General features: G+C 34.1%; 1 protein-coding gene, 1 non-coding gene and 1 pseudogene across 2 annotated transcripts; 2 read left to right on the top strand and 1 right to left on the bottom strand.

The window, feature by feature from the left end:
• Nucleotides 1-5,585: 5,585 nt before the first annotated feature.
• On the top strand, nucleotides 5,586-9,932 carry LOC149497511 (beta-bisabolene synthase-like; annotated as a pseudogene).
• A 2,879-nt stretch (nucleotides 9,933-12,811) lies between these two features.
• On the bottom strand, nucleotides 12,812-12,918 carry LOC149497510 (small nucleolar RNA R71). The gene has a single exon (XR_016320300.1). It is a non-coding gene; the product is annotated as a small nucleolar RNA R71 (small nucleolar RNA).
• A 951-nt stretch (nucleotides 12,919-13,869) lies between these two features.
• On the top strand, nucleotides 13,870-17,411 carry LOC149497509 (uncharacterized). The gene is made up of 5 exons (XM_089719197.1): nucleotides 13,870-14,790; nucleotides 15,412-15,530; nucleotides 15,633-15,765; nucleotides 15,982-16,046; nucleotides 16,772-17,411. Exons 1-5 carry the CDS (start codon nucleotides 13,870-13,872, stop codon nucleotides 17,409-17,411), a joined length of 1,878 nt encoding a protein of 625 aa, XP_089575323.1.
• The last annotated feature ends 1,546 nt before the right edge of the window (nucleotides 17,412-18,957 follow it).

Genomic DNA, 18,957 nt, shown 5'->3' with positions numbered 1-18,957 from the left:
TTTGTGACTTGTTGTAAAATCACCCTAATTTGACCTTTGTATCTCAAACACCCCAGTTTATAAACTTAGATATATTGTCACCCTTTTTCAAATCGGAGCTACGATTTTAAATAAAATAATATAAATATGAAACCCACTACATAACCTTGGGTTAACCTAACCCAAGGCTTGAAACACGCAATTTTGACTAACCAAATTTGCCCATCTCTTCCAAACTTTCATCTCCCTCCTTCAATCTCCACTGTAACGCTATTATTCTTCATTTGGTTTCTCTGTCCTCTATAGCTTCTTCCTTTAATGCATTAAATAACTAATAGTCAATTATTTCCTTTGCATCTGTACATATACGTACCCTCAATTCCAAAGTCCCCACTCATTTTTCCAATTATCAAGTTTTTGCTCAAATTATTCAGAAAATCAACAAAATGCCATTTTTATAGAAGCAAATGAAGAGGCGATGGTAACTCTGCAATCTTTCTATATATTCTTTAACACAATACAAACAGCCAAATATTGTGCCTTCTTTTACCCTTTTCAATGTGCAATTATCATCAATAAAAGATTAGTTGTTTGATTGTGATTGGATTTGCATATATACAAATTGAAGTTGGTTGGACTTGATAATTTTAACAATTATTATGACCGTTGTTAAAGAAACAATAAGTCTATACTTAATAACCATGGGATCTTTATAGTCGATGATGTTATTCACGCTCCACTTTACAGTGAAGATCATTGGAGGTTTGGGAGAGAGAAAGTGATGGGTATTTGTGGCTAGTCAAAGTAGGGCGCTTTGCAAGTTTTGGGTTATGTTAACCCAAGGTTATGTAGTGGGTCCCATATTTATATTATTTTATTTAAAACCCTAATCCCAATTTGAAAATAGGGTGATAATATATATAAATTTGTAAACTGGGCTGCCCAAGGTACAAAGGTCAAATTATGGTGATCTTATAATAAGTCGCAAAGTTCATGGTATTTTTATAGGTTTAGCCTTCCTGAAATGTTCCATTTTTTCATTGATTTTATTGTACAAGACTTCCTTCTCTCTTTGTTTTTGCTGTATAGGACTGCTAACCAATTTGAGGGATTTTGGGATTTATAGATTGTAGACTCCCCCCCTCTCCTAGTATCCCTTAATCAAGTAAATAATAAAAAATAAAAAATTAATAATATTTATTTTTACATTGATCATATGTAGCACACGCGAACTAGTCAAGCAATGAAAGGAGCAATTTGTAAGTTTATGTCTAAGGTGGTGAGATTTTTGTAAAAAAAGGGGAAATATGGGAAAATTGTATATTGAGTATAAGTTCAGGGGGCATTTGAACCTTCTTTCTAAGATAAAACAAGCGGCCTATCAAATATTTTAGAGTCAAATATGTTAATTGATATAGCTATTTTCATATTGCTTTACCACAAGTTTGAACTTAACTTTAAAATAGATCGAAGAAAATAATGTTGAAATTTATCATGCGCATACAAATTCAGAAAAAAGCAAATGAACTATCAAATGACGAAAAGACATTTTTTAACGTGTTTCAGTTATTGGCCTATGTGGATATATGCACAAATACTTGAAAGGGATTTGATATACCTATCTTATTGTTGTATGTTGATGCCTCATTCAAATAGCTTCCTCCTCCAGCCTTTTAAACTAGGTTTGGTTTGATGTAATGCAATGTCATGTAATCAAAGATATAGTACAATGAAAAATATAATGGAATGGAATGTAATCAAGATTCTATTACTATGTTTAGTAATGTAGTTAAAAAATTTATGGAATGTAATCACGATTCCTTTTTTTTATTTTTGTTTGTAAATAAATAATGTAATTAGCACACCGCCACCGCTATCACCATCACTCCACCTCCACCACCACAACTTCCACTCTACCATCATCACTACCACCACATTATTATTAATAATAAAAGAAATATTTGAACCAAAAGTTGTTCATTATATCAAACTATTGTAGACTATTTAGACCTATAAACTATTTGGACTAGAAAATTAAAAAAATAAACTAAAAAAAATATAATGTCATAAAATAAAAGTTAAAATCATTAAAAATTAATTTTTTTACACAATTTTATATATTTTCGTTGCATAAATTAAATTACAATATAAAATTATGGTATTTTCATTTTTTTAGTGATTTTTCATTTCATTCTTTCTATTCATATAATTACAAAATAATAATTCATAATGATATGGTGGTAGTAGCATGGTGGTGGTGGTAGTGATTATGATGGTAAGTGGCAAAAGAGCAGTGGTTGCGTTGATGGTAGTAGTAGAGTGACGGTTATGGTTACAGTGGTAGGTGGCATAGAGTGGTGGTTAGTGGTTGTGGTGGAGTAGTGGAGTGATTATTGTAGTTGAGAATACAGATAGATTTTGACGAATGTGATGGATTTTACATAGATTTTTTATGTAATAAATATTACATTAATTAAAGTAACAAAGATTATATATAATCTCAATTACATTACAAGGTTAAAGAAAAAGTCTAATCAAACAAATATAATCAATCATGTAATGTAATTCAACTACATAGTTGATTACAACATACCAAACATAGTTTTAAAGCAAATTATTAATAGTTTGGTGGTTTCTTGAGCATTTTTAATTTTTATTTTCCAATATAAAAAATATATGTTTTTTTTTATTTGGTCAAGAAACTGCCACTCCCAATATATAATGGTTTCTTAAGGATTTTCATTTTCTCAATGAAGTAAGAACGAAAAATTTTAACAAATGGTACTAACCAATTTTTGTGAATACTTCCAAAATAACACTATTATATTGAATCCTAATGAGTGTCATCCATTATTTAATATTTACTAGACTAGACATTAGTTTCCTAGTCTTTTATTTTTCTCAATACATAAATTCACCTCTCAACATTATAATTTTAATTTTGTAAATTTCTATTCTTGTAACTGTAAAATCCTTCTGCCGAATTAATGAAATCCCAGCTACCAGAATGATATGTGATTGACAAATGCCTTTATTTATATTAAAATTTTTTACACGTAAACGTTCCCTTTCCTCCCCTGCCAACAACGCAAAACCACTATCACTTCCACCTATCTCTCTCAAATCTAAAAGCTCTGCGTGGGAGAGAAGGAAGGATCTTTATTAGGACCATATCTCCATCAAAGAGTGAAATGAATCATGGTCATGCCAACCAAAGTAGAGCAGTGCGTAAATAAAATTAGAGTGAGATCAGAGTTAGAGAAAAGCATACAAACTGAGAAATAATGAGATTAGATGCTCAAAGTTTTTGAATGTCCAATAAATTTATTGAATAAGGTATATCCACTTTCAGTCTTACAGAAAAACAAAAACATTGATTAATTTTAGATTTTGTAGAGATAGGTGGATGGTGGTTTTAGACATTGGTGATGGTGGTTTCGATTTTTTTTTTTTTTTTTTTTTTTTTTGGTACATTAAGGGGAGCCAAGGCTCAAGACAATCTACCATAAGCAATACCAACAATATCATGATTAATTAAACTAACCAAACCAGGAGGAGGCACAGAGAGTGTATGACAACCAAGAGGAAGAGATGCAGCCCACGTGGTATTCCGATGGCCGAAATTTCATTAATTCGCCAAACGAATTTTACTGTTACACAAATAATAATTCAAGGATTTTTTATGTTACAAATTAAATTTTAGGCTCCACAATGTGATTGTGGCTATAATTTAGGTATGAAGGGTGAAAGAAAATGAGTGTGTAATTGGTCTAATTTTTCAAATTGAAGTGTTCAATAAAATAAATTTAAAAATCGATGTGTTTAATATGTGTCATTTCATAAGTTAAAATATTTAAAATAAAAGTCGACAGTGCCATAAGATTAAAATAATAAAGTTCAAGGGTAAATTTCTATGTTCAACCTTTTTTATTTATTAGGAGGCTCAACAAGCAGAAAGAATATCTTAAACTACACAATACAGCTAACTCTCTCATTCACTCGTCAAACAAGTAAGAAATTTTATAGCTTGAACCTGAGAATTTTCGTTCCCGTCTGTATAAATAAGAAAACCAACCAAACATATAGATTGGCTAGTAATATAAAATAAATATCTTTTATTACATTACACTTAAATTCCATTATGGTGTACCGAATATGGCGTTAGAGATTGGCCATGGATGGAAAGCTTTATGTATATATGCAAGCAATATATTTTTCAAAGAGACGATTAAGTAAATTTTGGCCAATTGGATAACAACAGATCAGGCTATTGAACCTGACTTTTTCCTTAATTTTTCCATTAAAATATTATAATGTGAAATGGTATGTTTCATAAGGTTTTCTACGTAGAAATGTGAAATGACAAATCTTAATATTTCTCTCTCTTCCTTTTCTCAAACTCTTTTTCTTTCCTTCATCCTATCTCTTTGAATCATCCCTCATCTAAGCCCTCATTTTATTTTTATTTTATCATCAACAATAGGCATGATCACAATTTCAAAACCGCCGGTTCCAATTATAAAAAAAGTGGAGCTGAAATCAAACCGCTTTTAGGCAGTTTCTGAAACAATTTTGGAACTGCCAATTCTAGTTTAATTTCGATTTGAAATTGAAATTAGTTAATTTATTTCAATTTTTAAAAATTCTTTTTTAGATTTTTAGCTTGAATTATTATTATTACTGTTGAAAAAAATAAATCAATTTTAAAAAAATTAAAAATTTATTTTAAATAATATAATAAAAAAAATAGTTGGAAGTGTCTTTAAGATCATATTTTTCACGATTTCAAACCGGAACCCCCAATTTTAAATTAAGAACATTGGTTCCGGGTTTAAAAAATGAAGAACCGAAATCAAATCTTAAAATACACGGTTTCAATTACTGTTTGAAATCAGAAACCGTTGATCACTGTTTATTGCCTATTTTAATTCATAAACATTTATCTGTTACAGCATTAAAATTCTAAGGCCTCCAAATCATTGGATCTAATGGAAAATACCACAAAAAAAAAAAAAAAAAAAAAAAAAAAACTATGTCAAATAATTGCAACTTCCCTTAGTTTTTAGCCACGATTTTTTCTTTTTTCTTTTTTTCTCGACTGGCCTGGTTGTTTTCTGGATTTGCTATTGAAGGTATATTTATGAGTTTTGATGTAACGAGTTTTGATATTTTATTTTACTTTAATAGAAGGTTACTTTCATTATGAAATTTTATTTTCTATCTTTTGATTTTACTTTATTTAGTTGATTAATTAAAAAAAAAAAAAACTTTCTTTTTGGACCGAGCGATCATTTAGTTGGACGAACATTAAATTTAGAAATTCTATAATTGGTTCTCTAAAATAAATACACGAAGTAATGAATTTGATAATAATTTAGAGACTAAAAAGTACTTTACCCTCTAAAACTTATTTTTTTTATTAGATTAGTGTATGGAACTAAATATGCAACAAGAAATTTCCAATAAAAACAAGTTCTTGGCATATTTACTCTTTTTATCTACTGAGCTGTGAACTACTTATTGAGCAAGGAATTGCTTATTTTTCCTTCTATATAAACAGCTCTTGATTTATGAGTTAAGCATATTGAAGAGAGGCTCTTCTTATTCTCTCCTTCTTGTATATCTCTCTAGAGTTTGTGCAGTTACAACAATGGCTCTACAAGCTGTTCTGTCATTTCCTCTTGCTACATCAACCCAGTTTTCTATTAATTCGCATAAAAAGGTCCCATATGCAAATGTTTTTAGGTCTATTCGGTGTGTCTCTGCTAACGTTGCTGCCACTGACGGGCTAGTAACAAGTAGGCGCTCTGCAAATTATGAGTCTACTGTTTGGGACTATGATCTTCTTCAGTCACTTCCCAGTAAACACTCTGTATGTTACTTCATCTTCCTTTGGTTTAATATATTTAAATATTATCTTATACATAAATCATATATTTACTTACTATCAGCTGTGTGACTGTTCGTTCCAAATGTTATTTATAAAAACTCTAAGGTGAGAGGACTCAAAACTTGATACCTCTCACTCGTCTCATAAGTTACAAGATCAACCGGACAACATATGATCTGACATCTACAGATTACAGCCAAAGTGAATATGGGGACACTTGCACATATTCCAGATTGTGCAAATAACAGATGAATATCTGAATTCTCACATACTTGGCTAACCAGCCAAAGTGAAGATCTGACATCTACAGATTATAAAGTTAATTGCATGGATTGACATGCTTTATAATAATAATTTATTAAAGATTATAGCCAAGGTATTCTGCTTTATAATAACATCTACAGATCATCGATGCATAAAGTTAAAAGATAAAAGATAAAGAGTTGATATACTCAAAACAAATTGTTTCAACAATTTAGCACAACAACTTGAATGTTTTTGTGATTAACACTTTGGTGTTCATCATTTCATAGGGTGAATACTCACAATATTTGCATTTTTGCAGGAAGAGAAACCTACCAAGCAGGTTGAGAAACTGAAAAATGAAGTGAAGAGTCTTATTAATAGAGAGATGGAGCCATTAGCCAAGCTTGAGCTCATTGATGAAGTTCAAAGGCTAGGCTTGAAGTACCAATTTGAGTTGGAGATTAAGGATGCACTTAATGCTGTCTATTCAAATACTAATAATGGTTGGCCATACGATGATGATCTTTATGCTACTGCACTTCGTTTTAGGTTATTTAGACAGCATGGGTATCATGCACCCGAAGGTACCACCAATTCAATTATTTGTCATTTATATACTTACCACATTTTCTAATTTTGGTTGTAGTCTACAGATAACAGGATGCTGAACTGACAAACCTTTTTCTTTCCCATAAATCGGTAAAAATCGAATAGATCAACGAATATCCAACTACTAATAAGGCTCTATTTGGCAACAACTTTTGAGGGAGAGTTTAGAGTTTTTAACGACGTCAAAATATTGTGTTTGTAAATTTGGCAACAGCTTTCATTAAAATGTTAATCTATTTAACCTTTAGCGTTTCCATTTTTTAATTGAAATTTTTTTGACGATTATGTACTTAATTAACTTATATTATCCTTAATTAATTTATATTAACATTAGTTTAAAGTCTTTCTTTTCAATGGTTGCTATGGTACTGCAAGTCTGCAATTAAGTTAAAAAATTACATTTATTTTACTCAAAAATTTAAACAAGATAATTTAATAATGAATTAGTAGAGGAATATGTGAGGAAATTGTATTATCATTTTAGAAATGATAATGATTTCAATTTATATAATTGGACTACTCATTATAAATTGACATTTTTTTGATAGAAAAATAATAACACATTATATAAATTCTCTATTTTTTTATAATGATTTCACTTATATAGTCATAAGTTAAAATTCTCACTTAATATTTAAATTCAATATTAAATTCAATAGCTAATTAAACAACTATTTTTACTGAACATTTTTACTCTAAATAGTTGTATAAATAGCTAGTATTGTTGAACATGCTCTAATTCTAGTGATGCTAATAATAACCATTAGAAACCTTCTGCTTGTTTGAATAATGTTAATTTGTTTTATGTTTTAATCTTTTATCATTATATAAATTATTTAATGCAAAAATGAACGAAATGGATACTAAGGGTTTGTTGAGTTGTAGAAAGCTGGAGTAATTTTCTAGAACAATTTTTCAAGAAAATTGAAAAACTGAGTTTTGTGCTCAAATTAGTCTGTTTTCTAACTGGAAAACAATTTTAAGTTATTTTTCAGAGTTTTTCTTTATAACAAAAGACATATTTTCCAACTGTTTTCTACATTTAAACAATGATATTTTCATAATTAAAATTATAATATTTGTAAATAATTTTTTCTACAAAATATTTTCATTTGAAAAGATTAAAATATTTAAATAAAATAAAATTTTAAATTATGCTTTAATAAATAATTAATTGTATTATTACAAATACATTATATCCTTTATTTTTTAAAAAATTAAAAAATGATAGAAAATGGTATTATTATTATAAATAATCAATAATAAAAATTCAAAAACTTTTATATAAAAAATTTCTAAATTTATTTTATATTATGAAAGTTATGAATAATGCTTGTGAAGTTAAATTAAAATATGAATTTTTATTATTATCAAGTGAACATTTTTTTCCTAACATTCTCATTTGTATTTAATTTTATTTGGGTAGATGTATTTGAGAGGTTCAAAGATGAGAAAGATGAATTCAAGGCATCACTTTGTGAGGATGTGAAAGGAATGTTGAGTATGTACGAGGCTTCTTTCTTTGGGTTTGAAGGTGAAAGTAACATAGATGAGGCCAAGATCTTTAGTACCAAAAGTTTGATGGCTCTGAAAACATCTACATCTGGAAGTTTTGGCAGGAAAATAGAGCATGCTTTGGATATGCCAATCCATTGGCGGCTGAATAGGTTGGAGGCTAGATGGTTTATCGATGCATATGAACAAGAGCAACACATGAATCCTACTTTGCTTCAACTTGCTAAATTGGATTTCAACATGTTGCAATCTATTTATCAAAAAGAAGTTCGCAAATTGGCAAGGTATATTTTTATTTTCGATCTTGTGTAGTTTAATAGTAGCACTTTGCTTTTTTTTTTTTTTTTTTTTTTTTTAAGAAAGGTGATAAAAAATATTATAAAAAAGGTAAATTGAAAAATATTTAGCATATGGGGTTGGTTTTTATTGATTAGGAAAAAAATGGGGATAAAATTGAATTAAAGAATAATGTTTTGGAATTAAAGAACATTTTGATGGATTGTGATAAATTGACAAAAAAAAAAAAAAAAAAAAAAACAACCTTATCCACGTTAGACGTGGCAAGTTGGCTGATTTGATCATAATCTACCGATATTCAAAATTATTTAATTAAGGTAGTGGTTGATAAAATCATTCAACACTTAATTAAAATTTTTAATATCTAATAGTCTTAAATTGTTCGATAACACTTACGAAAAATATCATTTCAGCCGAAAATGATAACTTAATAATTCTAAACATGTAGGACGTTTTGTACATTGAGTTGCCCATTTTTATTCTAGAACGGTTTAATTTAATTTATTTAATGTTTTTGCAAAATTCATTTGTTTTCCAATAGTATGATGATATTTAACCTGATGATGACATTTAGCCAAATTTTTGTGTGATTAATTTAATTAATACTATAAAATTTCAGGTGGTGGACTGTGGATTTGGGATTAAATAAAATAAACTTTTCTCGAGACAGGCTGGTGGAGCACTACTTTTGGTTTTGTGGTTTGGCTTTTGAGCCAAAATTTGAATCATTCAGAGAAATGGGAACATGTTTTTTTTTGTCCTTTTAATTGCAGTGGGCAAAACTCTGTAAGGCCTACCTTACAGAAGCAAAGTGGTACCATAAAGGATACAAACCAAGATTTGAAGAGTATCTAGATAATGCAGTTATTTCAATAGCAGCACCCCTCATGTTATTTTGTACATATTTTCTTAGTGCTTAGAAAATAACCATGGAGGCCTTGGACTACATTGACAAACTTCCGACTATCATGCATTGCTGTTCCTTAATTGTTCGTCTCACTAATGATTTGGGAACTTCATTGGTGAGAAATATGACCTTACTTATGATCTTACTTGTTGACAATTCATGCAATTTTGTTATTTGTTTAATGGTCAGTATGAATTGGCGAGAGGAGATAATCTGAAGGCAGTTCAATGTTATATGAACGAAAGAGGAGTTTCAGAAGAAGTTGGGCGCCAACATATCAATGATATAGTCCATAAAACATGGAAGACGATGAATGAGGCTATGGTTGGTGATTATCCCTTCTCAGAACCTTTTCTTAGTGCGAGTCCAAATCTCGCCAGAGCTTCTCAATTCTTTTACCATCATGGAGATGGGCATGGCGCCCCAGGCAGCGAAACCAAGGGCCACCTTATGCCATTATTGTTGCAACCTATAACAGTTATAAGTTAAGATTAATTATTACAGTTTCTTAAGATAATATATAATGTAATACCCTAAATTTGAACTCATGTATTACTTCATCTTATCATAATTTTCTCTTAATGTGTGGTTAATATAATCTTTGGAATAATAATTGTCATATTTTTCAATTATTTAATAACTGTTTAATTGAAATAATTTAAGAAGTTTGAGTATTCAATGGAATAATTTTTACAAGTTGAAGTATTTAATGGATACAATAGGTTAAAGTAAAAGTTGAAGGTGTCACAAGATTTTGGAAAAAGGTTCAATTTGCATCCTACATTTGGCCCAAATGTACAAAAAACCCACAAACAAACTTTTGGAATAAAAAACTCACGAACTTGACATTTTATTATCACTTTATTCCAATTTTTCACTAAGGATTTATGTGTGTACAACACACGGTCAATAATTGATAGCACTAATTTTTATAGTGTTTTTATTTTAACTTTCACTAAGAATTCTAGTATATTTTATCTATCTAAATTAATTTTTATATAATATTGTTATATTTTTATTAAAAAGCTTCCCTGAAACACAACTCACTTGATTTGGAGGAAAATTGTAGGATTATGCAAGAAAAGAACAAAAATAAAGGCAAAACATATTTAGCACGCTCCAGCCCGTGCTGATCAGCACGGCCGTGCCAAATGCGAGGCAAAATAGGCAAAGATCCAGAGACGCGCACGCCCCAGCCCATGCTGAGCCCCACGCCCGTGCCACAACAGCCATAGACTTCCAGGAGCTTGCACGCCTCAGACCGTGCCAAGGCACACGCCCGTGCGCGCGCTGGAGATAGAAGCTTGGCTCGTGCAGCTGAAGCACGCCCGTGCTACACATGTTCCAGACTTCGAGGGGCTTGCACGCCCCAGGCCATGCCAATGTGCACGCCCGTGCGCGCTATACCTTCCCAGACCGTGCTGAACAGCACGGCCCATGCTGAGAGCCTTAGACTTCTAGAGCCTGGCACGCCCCAAACCGTGCTAGGCAGCACGCCCGTGCCAAGCAAGAAATCCTGAATCTGAGTCAAAAGTTGCCAACTAATTCCTACTATTTTCATAGCTCACTTTGGACAACTTTCCTCACATGCAAACCAAGATCAACTCTATGCACATGGGTGAGTCATGATTAAAGAAAATGGAGACCTAAAAGAGAGCTTTACAACCTAACAAAAGAAGACTTTGATCATTAAACCATATGGAATCCTATACCAAAGAAGTTTATATAAAGAAGAGGAGAGTTCATGTCAAATCATCCCATCCCACACATTACATTCCACTCTGCATCTATTCTCCCTCTCATAGTTTGTATATAGTTTCTCTTTTAGAAGAGGGCATTCAAGAGTTGTCAAGTGTTTCAAGGAAGCCATCCAAGCAACCTACCATTAGTTCTTAATTCTAAACTCTTACTCTTGTTTATTTCTTTCATTATCTTTATTGATTATGGAATATTTATCAAGTATTGTTGAGTTTTATTTAAGTACTATGTGTAACTAATTTCTTATACTAGAGGTTTGATGTAGCTTAATTTCTTTTCCAATTTATGCAATTAGATTTATTTTTCCTTATTCAAGTTATGATTTATTAATGAACTTAATGCTTCTAGGCAGAATTTTCCCCTAGATTGAATTATTTCAAATATCACTATCGGAAGAAGGATCTTTGATATGAAAAGAGTTAATAAAATACATAAGAATAATAACTTAATGCGGAAGCTATATGGTTTGACTCATGGGGGGGTTTTTACAATTTATCAAATTTAAATTGTAAATTCTTAAACAACTACATAGCTTAATGATTTAATTCATATTTGATTTCGCTATTGGAAGATAGGTAATTAAATGGGATTAAAATAGCTAGCAATACATCGGAAGTGCTTGTTAGTGAATTTAGAGTTGTTTCCCCTACTTGAATAATTAAATTGATTAATGAACTAATGAAATAAATTGGCAAGAATTAAGTGAAATCAAAACCCCTAGTAGTTTCAACCCCTTGACTCCTTTTAATCAACTTTTGGTTACTTGATTTTGTTCATTTTACTTTTATACAACAAATCTCTTAATTATCATTTAAATAATAACAAGATAACACAATTTTGGTACTTGGATTACAATCCTCATGGGAACGATATCTTACTCATTCATATATTACATGTAGCGATTTGTACACTTGCGAAATAAGCTGTCAAGTTTTTGGCGCCGTTGCCGGGGATTGGCAATACCAATATCAATAGTAATTATCTTGTTATTAATTTAGACATTCATTTATTCATTTGTTTTTAATTTTTTTTAAAATATCTCAGGTTTTATGCAAAGACGATTAGGGAGAACAGAACCTCTGATCTTTGATCCAGAAATTGAGAAAACCTGTAGAAGAAATAACGCAGCAAGGAGAGCGTAAGAAAACAGATCTGAGCAACAATCAAACATGGACGGCATTAATCCTCAACTTCCGAACATACCTCTTGCTGCAAATCCTCAGATCGGACAACAACAAAATGTTCGCACCTTGCGAGACTACACCACGCCCTCTCTTAATGGAGCTACCTCCAGCATCACTAGACCAAGAGTGGAAGCTAATAACTTTTAAATCAAACCAGCAATTATTCAGTTGCTTTCCACTTCTATTCAATATGGGGGACTCCCTAGTGAAGATCCCAATGCTCACATCACTAATTTCCTGGAAATCTGTGATACTTTTAAGCAAAATCGTGTTTCTGACGATGCCATTAGATTAAGACTCTTTCCTTTTACTCTAAGGGATAAAGCACGATCATGGTTACAATCTTGCCCAGCTGGAAGTTTTACAACTTGGGAAGAATTAGCCCAGAAATTTTTGGCTAAATTCTTTCCATCTTCTAAAACCACCAAGTTGAGGAATGAGATCATGACTTTTGTTCATCATGATCAAGAAAGCTTATATGAAGCTTGGGAAAGATTTAAAGATTTGCTGAGAAAATGTCCTCACCATAGTTTGCCCAAATGGTTACAAGTCCAAACTTTTTATAATTCATTGTCACTTAATATTAAGATTACACTTGATGCAGCTGCAAGAGGATCTTTCGAAAGAAAAGAGATCGATGAAGCATACGATTTAATAGAAGAAATGGCAAGCAATAGCCATTATCAAAGCAGTTCTGAAAGAAGAAAAACTACTTGGATCTATGAAATTGATGCCATCACTGCACTAAATGCAAAGGTTGACAACATGGTAAGAAAGTTAGACTTACTAACCACTAAATCTGTGAACTCCATCATGCAAACTTGTGACAGATGCAACGAACCACATGGAGTTGGAGAATGCATATTAGATTCTGCAAATCCACAAACTTTGGAGCAAGTGAACTACGTGATGAAACAACAGAGGAGGAATTATCCATATTTGAATCATTACGATAACAGGTTGAGAAATCATCCGAATCTTTCATATGGTAATTCTAACAACACTTTAAATGCACCACCAGGTTTCTTGCCTCCTGAGAAAAGTCTCATGATGATCTCCTTACTGCCCTCTCGAAATCGCACATGGATTTCATGAATGAAACAAGAGAACACAACAAAATCCAACAAGCTGCGATAAGAAACCTGGAGATCCAAATGGGACAGTTTGCAAACATGATGGCAGCTAGACCTCAAGGTACGTTACCTAGTAACACTGAGAAAAATCCTAAAGAACAGGTACAAGCCATAACCTTGAGGAGTGGTAAAGAATTGGAAGACAAGCCCAGAAAGGAGAAGGAGAAAGAAGAAGAGAGAAAGGCGCCTATCATTGATCTGGTGGAGAGGGAAGAAGTGAAACCGTACGTTCCACCCGTTCCATTTCCACAAAGGTTGAAAAAGACGCAGGATGACCAAAGCTTCATGAAATTTCTGGACGTCTTAAAAAAGCTTCAAATAAACATCCCTTTTGCTGAAGCTCTTGCTCAAATGCCCAGCTATGCGAAGTTCTTAAAAGAAATCTTGAGCAAGAAAAGAAAGATTGATGACCAAGGAATGGTGAAACTGACTGAAGAATGCAGTGCGATCATTCAAAATAAATTGCCACCAAAGCTTAAAGATCCAGGGAGTTTTTCTATTCCTTATAATATTGGCAATTTAAATTTCGAAAAGGCTTTAGCTGACCTAGGAGCTAGCATAAATCTGATGTCTTATGAAGTCTTTAAAATGCTAGGTATGGGAGAGCTCAAGCCAACAAGAATGTCTCTACAATTGGCCGACCGATCAATCAAATACCCCAAGGGAATTGTAGAGGACGTACTAGTCAAGGTAGGAAAATTCATTTTTCTAGTTGATTTTGTCATCCTTGACATTGATGAAGGCAGAAAAGGATCATTGATCCTTGGAAGACCTTTTCTTGCAATTGCAAGAGCTCTAATTGATGTACATGATGGGAAACTAACATTGAGAGTAGGTCAAGAAGAAGTTGTTTTTGATGTGTTAAAATCTTGTAAACTTTCTATGGACTATGATGATTGCTTTAGAATAGATGTAATTGATAAATGTGTAGAGAACACTTTACATAGCGTAGATGATAATGAAAATAAAACAGAAGAAAAAGAAAAAGAAGGTACACCTCCCAAACAAGAACTGAAGCAGCTTCCTCCTCATTTGAAGCATGCATTTCTAGGTGAGAACAACTCTTTTCCTGTTATTATTTCCTCTCACTTAATGCTTGATCAAGAGGAAGGGTTGTTGCAGGTTCTTCGAAAGCACAAGAAAGCAATAGGGTGGTCTATTTCTGATTTACAAGGAATAAGCCCGAGTGTATGCATGCACAAAATCCTGATGGAAGAAGACTACAAGCCTTCAATCGAGCATCAAAGACGATTGAATCCAAACATGAAGGAGGTAGTGAAGGCTGAAATCATAAAACTTCTGGATGCTGGCATTATCTATCCAATCTCCGATAGTAGTTGGGTAAGTCCTATTCAAGTTGTGCCAAAAAAAGGAGGTATGACTGTTATCTCAAATGAAAACAATGAATTAATTCCCACTAGAACAGTCACGGGTTGGCGTGTGTGTATAGATTACAAAAAATTGAACAAAGCAACACGTAAAGACCACTTTCCCCTACCCTTTATTGATCAAATGCTTGAAAGACTTGCAGGTTATCCTTTCTATTGTTTCTTGGATGGATATTCAAGATACTTCCAAATACTTATTGCTCCTGAAGATCAAGAGAAAACTACTTTCACTTGCCCTTATAGCACTTTTGCCTATAGAAGAATGCCTTTTGGACTCTGCAATGCTCCTGCAACCTTCCAAAGATGCATGATGTCCATATTTTCCAATATGGTTGAGAAATCTATTAAGATATTTATATATGATTTTTCTGTTTTTGGCTCCTCTTTCGATGCATGTCTTCATAATTTATCTTTAGTAATGCAACGATGTGAAGACACTAACCTTATTTTAAATTGGGAAAAATGTCACTTTATGGTTAGTGAAGGTATTGTCTTAGGGCATAAGATCTCCCAAGCAGGAATTGAAGTAGACAAAGCCAAAATCGAGGTAATTGAAAAACTTCCTCCTCCTAACTCAGTGATAGGAATAAGGAGTTTTCTAGATCATGCAGGTTTCTACAGAAGGTTTATCAAGGACTTCTCAAAAATCACAAAACCTCTTTGTAATTTATTGGTTAAAGATGTTCCTTTTAATTTTGACAAAGAGTGTTTAGATGCTTTTAACAGGTTAAAGAGGGAGTTGATCTCAGCACCTATCATCACTACACCAGATTGGACTCTCCCGTTTGAACTAATGTGTGATGCTAGTGATCATGCTATTGGAGCCGTTCTTGGCCAAAGGAAGGAAAAGAAGTTGCATGTTATCTATTATTCTAGTCGCACATTGAATGATGCGCAATTGAATTATGCAACTACTGAAAAAGAATTGTTAGCTATTGTTTTTGCTTTTGACAAATTCAGGGCCTATTTAATTGGAGCCAAAACAATAGTCTACACAGACCACTCAGCCATCAAATATTTGCTAGAAAAGAAAGATGCAAAACTGAGACTAATTCGTTGGCTTCTCTTATTGCAGGAATTTGATCTGGAAATTCGCGATAAAAAGGGAACCGAGAATCTTGTGGCTGACCACCTTTCCAGGTTAGAGTTGGGGGAAGAGGATACAACCGAGCTACAAATCAATGAAAGCTTCCCCCATGAGCAACTTTTGCTAATGGTAAATACTCAAGCCCCCTGGTATGCTGATATAGTTAACTATCTTGTTTGCAAAATCACTCCTCCTAACTTTTCCTATCAACAAAAGAAAAAATTCTTCCATGATATCAAATACTACTATTGGGAGGAACCCTTTTTGTTCAAATATTGTAGTGATCAGCTATTCTGGCGGTGTATACCGGAAAGTGAAATGGAAAGTGTCCTTAAGTTCTGCCATTCAATAGAATGTGGAGGGCATTTTGGAGCAAACAAGACGGCAGCGCGTGTATTGGAAAGCGGTTTGTATTGGCCTAATCTATTTAAAGATGCTTTTAACTATGTTCGTCTTTGTGATCACTGTCAAAGGTTAGGTAACATTTCCAAGAGACATGAGATGCCTTTGCATAGCATTCTTCAAGTCGAAATCTTCGATGTTTGGGGTCTGGACTTCATGGGACCTTTTCCATCATCATACTCAAACCAATACATCCTGGTGGCGGTAGACTATGTGTCAAAATGGGTAGAAGCTGTTGCCCTTCCCAATAATGATGCCAAAAGTGTGATGAGCTTCATCAAGAAATATATTTTCACACGACATGGTACTCCGCGAGCAATAATCACAGATGGAGGTAAGCACTTCTATAACAAATATCTTGCTCACTACTTTCCAGATATGGTGTTACACACCGCGTAGGTACTCCATACCACCCTCAAATGAGCAGACAAGTAGAAGTCACGAACCGAGAAATCAAGAAGATTCTGGAGACAACAGTTGGCCAATCAAGGAAGGACTGGTCCAAGAAGCTCGATGATGCTCTTTGGGCCAACAGAACTGCATTCAAAACACCAATTGGCATGTCACCATATCGAATGGTATACGGTAAGGCTTGTCACCTCCCTGTCGAGCTTGAGCATAAGGCATATTGGGCAATCCAATTCCTCAACTTTGATACTAAGGAAGTTGGCCAAAAGAGGCTACTTCAATTAAACATGATGGATGAGATGAGGCTCCATGCCTATGAAAATGCCAAAATCTATAAAGAGCGCACAAAACAGTGGCATGATAAGCGTATCATCCTACGGAATCTAAGGATAGGCCAACAGGTATTACTCTACAACTCTAGACTCCGCCTTTTCCCAGGAAAATTGCGGTCAAGATGGTCCGGCCCATTCACGATTAAAGAAATTTTCCCGCATGGAGCAGTTGAGATAATGGATGGTGACCAAAGTTTCAAAGTTAACGCTCACCGTTTAAAGGTTTACCAAGGTGGAAATTTTGATCCTATTAAAACTGCTATCAGTCTTGATTAGCTTGGATCAAGTTCAGTACGTCGAACTTAATGACGTTAAACAAAAGTGCTTTTGGGAGACAACCCATTTTCATTTCAATTTAATTGTTTATTTTGTGTTGTTGTTGGTTAATTTATTTCAGGAACACTAAAGAAATCAAAAGATAGCATGCCCTAGCCAGGTCAAATTGTGGTATATAAAAAAAAAAAATTTAGAAACAGAGCTTAGCACGTCTCGAACCGTGCCATGCAGCACGCCCGTGCCCCATAGCACGCCATCAGCCGTGCCAAGGCGCACTCCCGTGCCGCTTGCACAAGGACTTCCAGGGGCTTGCACACCCAAGACCGTGCTAAGACGCACGCCCGTGCCGCTTGCACAAGGACTTCCAGGGGCTTGCACGCCCCAGGCCATGCCCAAGCGCACCCCCGTGCCCGGTGAGTTAGCCTTGCCCTGCAGGAGAGACGCGCATGCCCACAGCCGTGCCAAGGCGCACGCCCGTGCCGCTTGCACAAGGACTTCTAGGGGCTTGCACGCCCAAGGCCGTGCAACGGCCCACGCCCAAGGCCGTGCAACGGCCCACGCCCGTGCCCGCTTTCAATCAGACCTCCAGAATCGCGCACGGTCCAGACCGTGCTGAACTGCACGCCCGTGCGCACTATGCTATTTAAATGGCATGCCCCACTTCAGCTCCACACGCCCTAGCTGCCAGCGCCCTTTCTCTCCATTTTCTCTCATTTTCTCTCATTTTCTATCCTTTTCTCTCATTTTCTTCACATTTTCTTCAATATTTTTTATAATCATGCCTCCCAGGTACAAAAGAAGCAAACCTGCTTCATCTGTAGCCGTTGGACAATGCTCTTCTCGATCTTCCACCGTTTCTCCACCATCCGACAGTCCACCCCTTCCTCCGTTTGAAACAAGCTCTCACGCACAACTAGAAAGGTATCACAAACTCTCCTCACGCCCTATGTTGCCAAATAAATTTATCGATGAGCATGCTTTGTCAATCGTTGGACTTAGGGATAATGTAATTGAGCCATTGAGGCGAGTGGGGTGGGGTAATTTTATTGAAATGAAGGATCCGGTGTATGCCCCTCTGACATTAGAATTTTTAAGTTCGTATTCTTCACTCATTAGATTTCCAGTCGGATCTGTTCGGAATTTTGTTCGGTTTCGACTACTTGGTAGAGATTTTGAACTGTCAATAGATGAATTGAAGCACATTTTTGGCTTTCCCACTGAGAATGCAGTTACATAAATCCCTACAGATTCTTTTGATTCAGATAGGTGGCATGAATTGACGAGAGAAACCAGTTATAAGCCTAGAGTCTCTAAGGCTTCCAAACTGAAAAATCCTGCTTTAAGATACATACACAAATTTTTGGTCTGTACCATATTTGGCCGAAGTGAAAGTGATGGAGTTTTAGGAAGAAATGAGCTTTACTTTCTATGGGCTATTAACCACGGAGTTTTGCTGCATGTTGGTTACTGGTTGGGTCAAAAATGGGCTCTAGTGGCACGAGCAGATAAGGGAGCCATCATGATGGGTAGCTTTGTCACACACATT

The sequence above is a fragment of the Jatropha curcas genome, chromosome 3, assembly GCF_041381405.1.
Source record: "Jatropha curcas cultivar XTBG-Jc1 chromosome 3, XTBG_Jcur_1.0, whole genome shotgun sequence".
Classification (NCBI taxonomy): domain Eukaryota; kingdom Viridiplantae; phylum Streptophyta; class Magnoliopsida; order Malpighiales; family Euphorbiaceae; genus Jatropha; species Jatropha curcas.
Note: the sequence above shows the minus strand (reverse complement) of the source record. Positions and strands in the feature narration are given on the sequence as shown.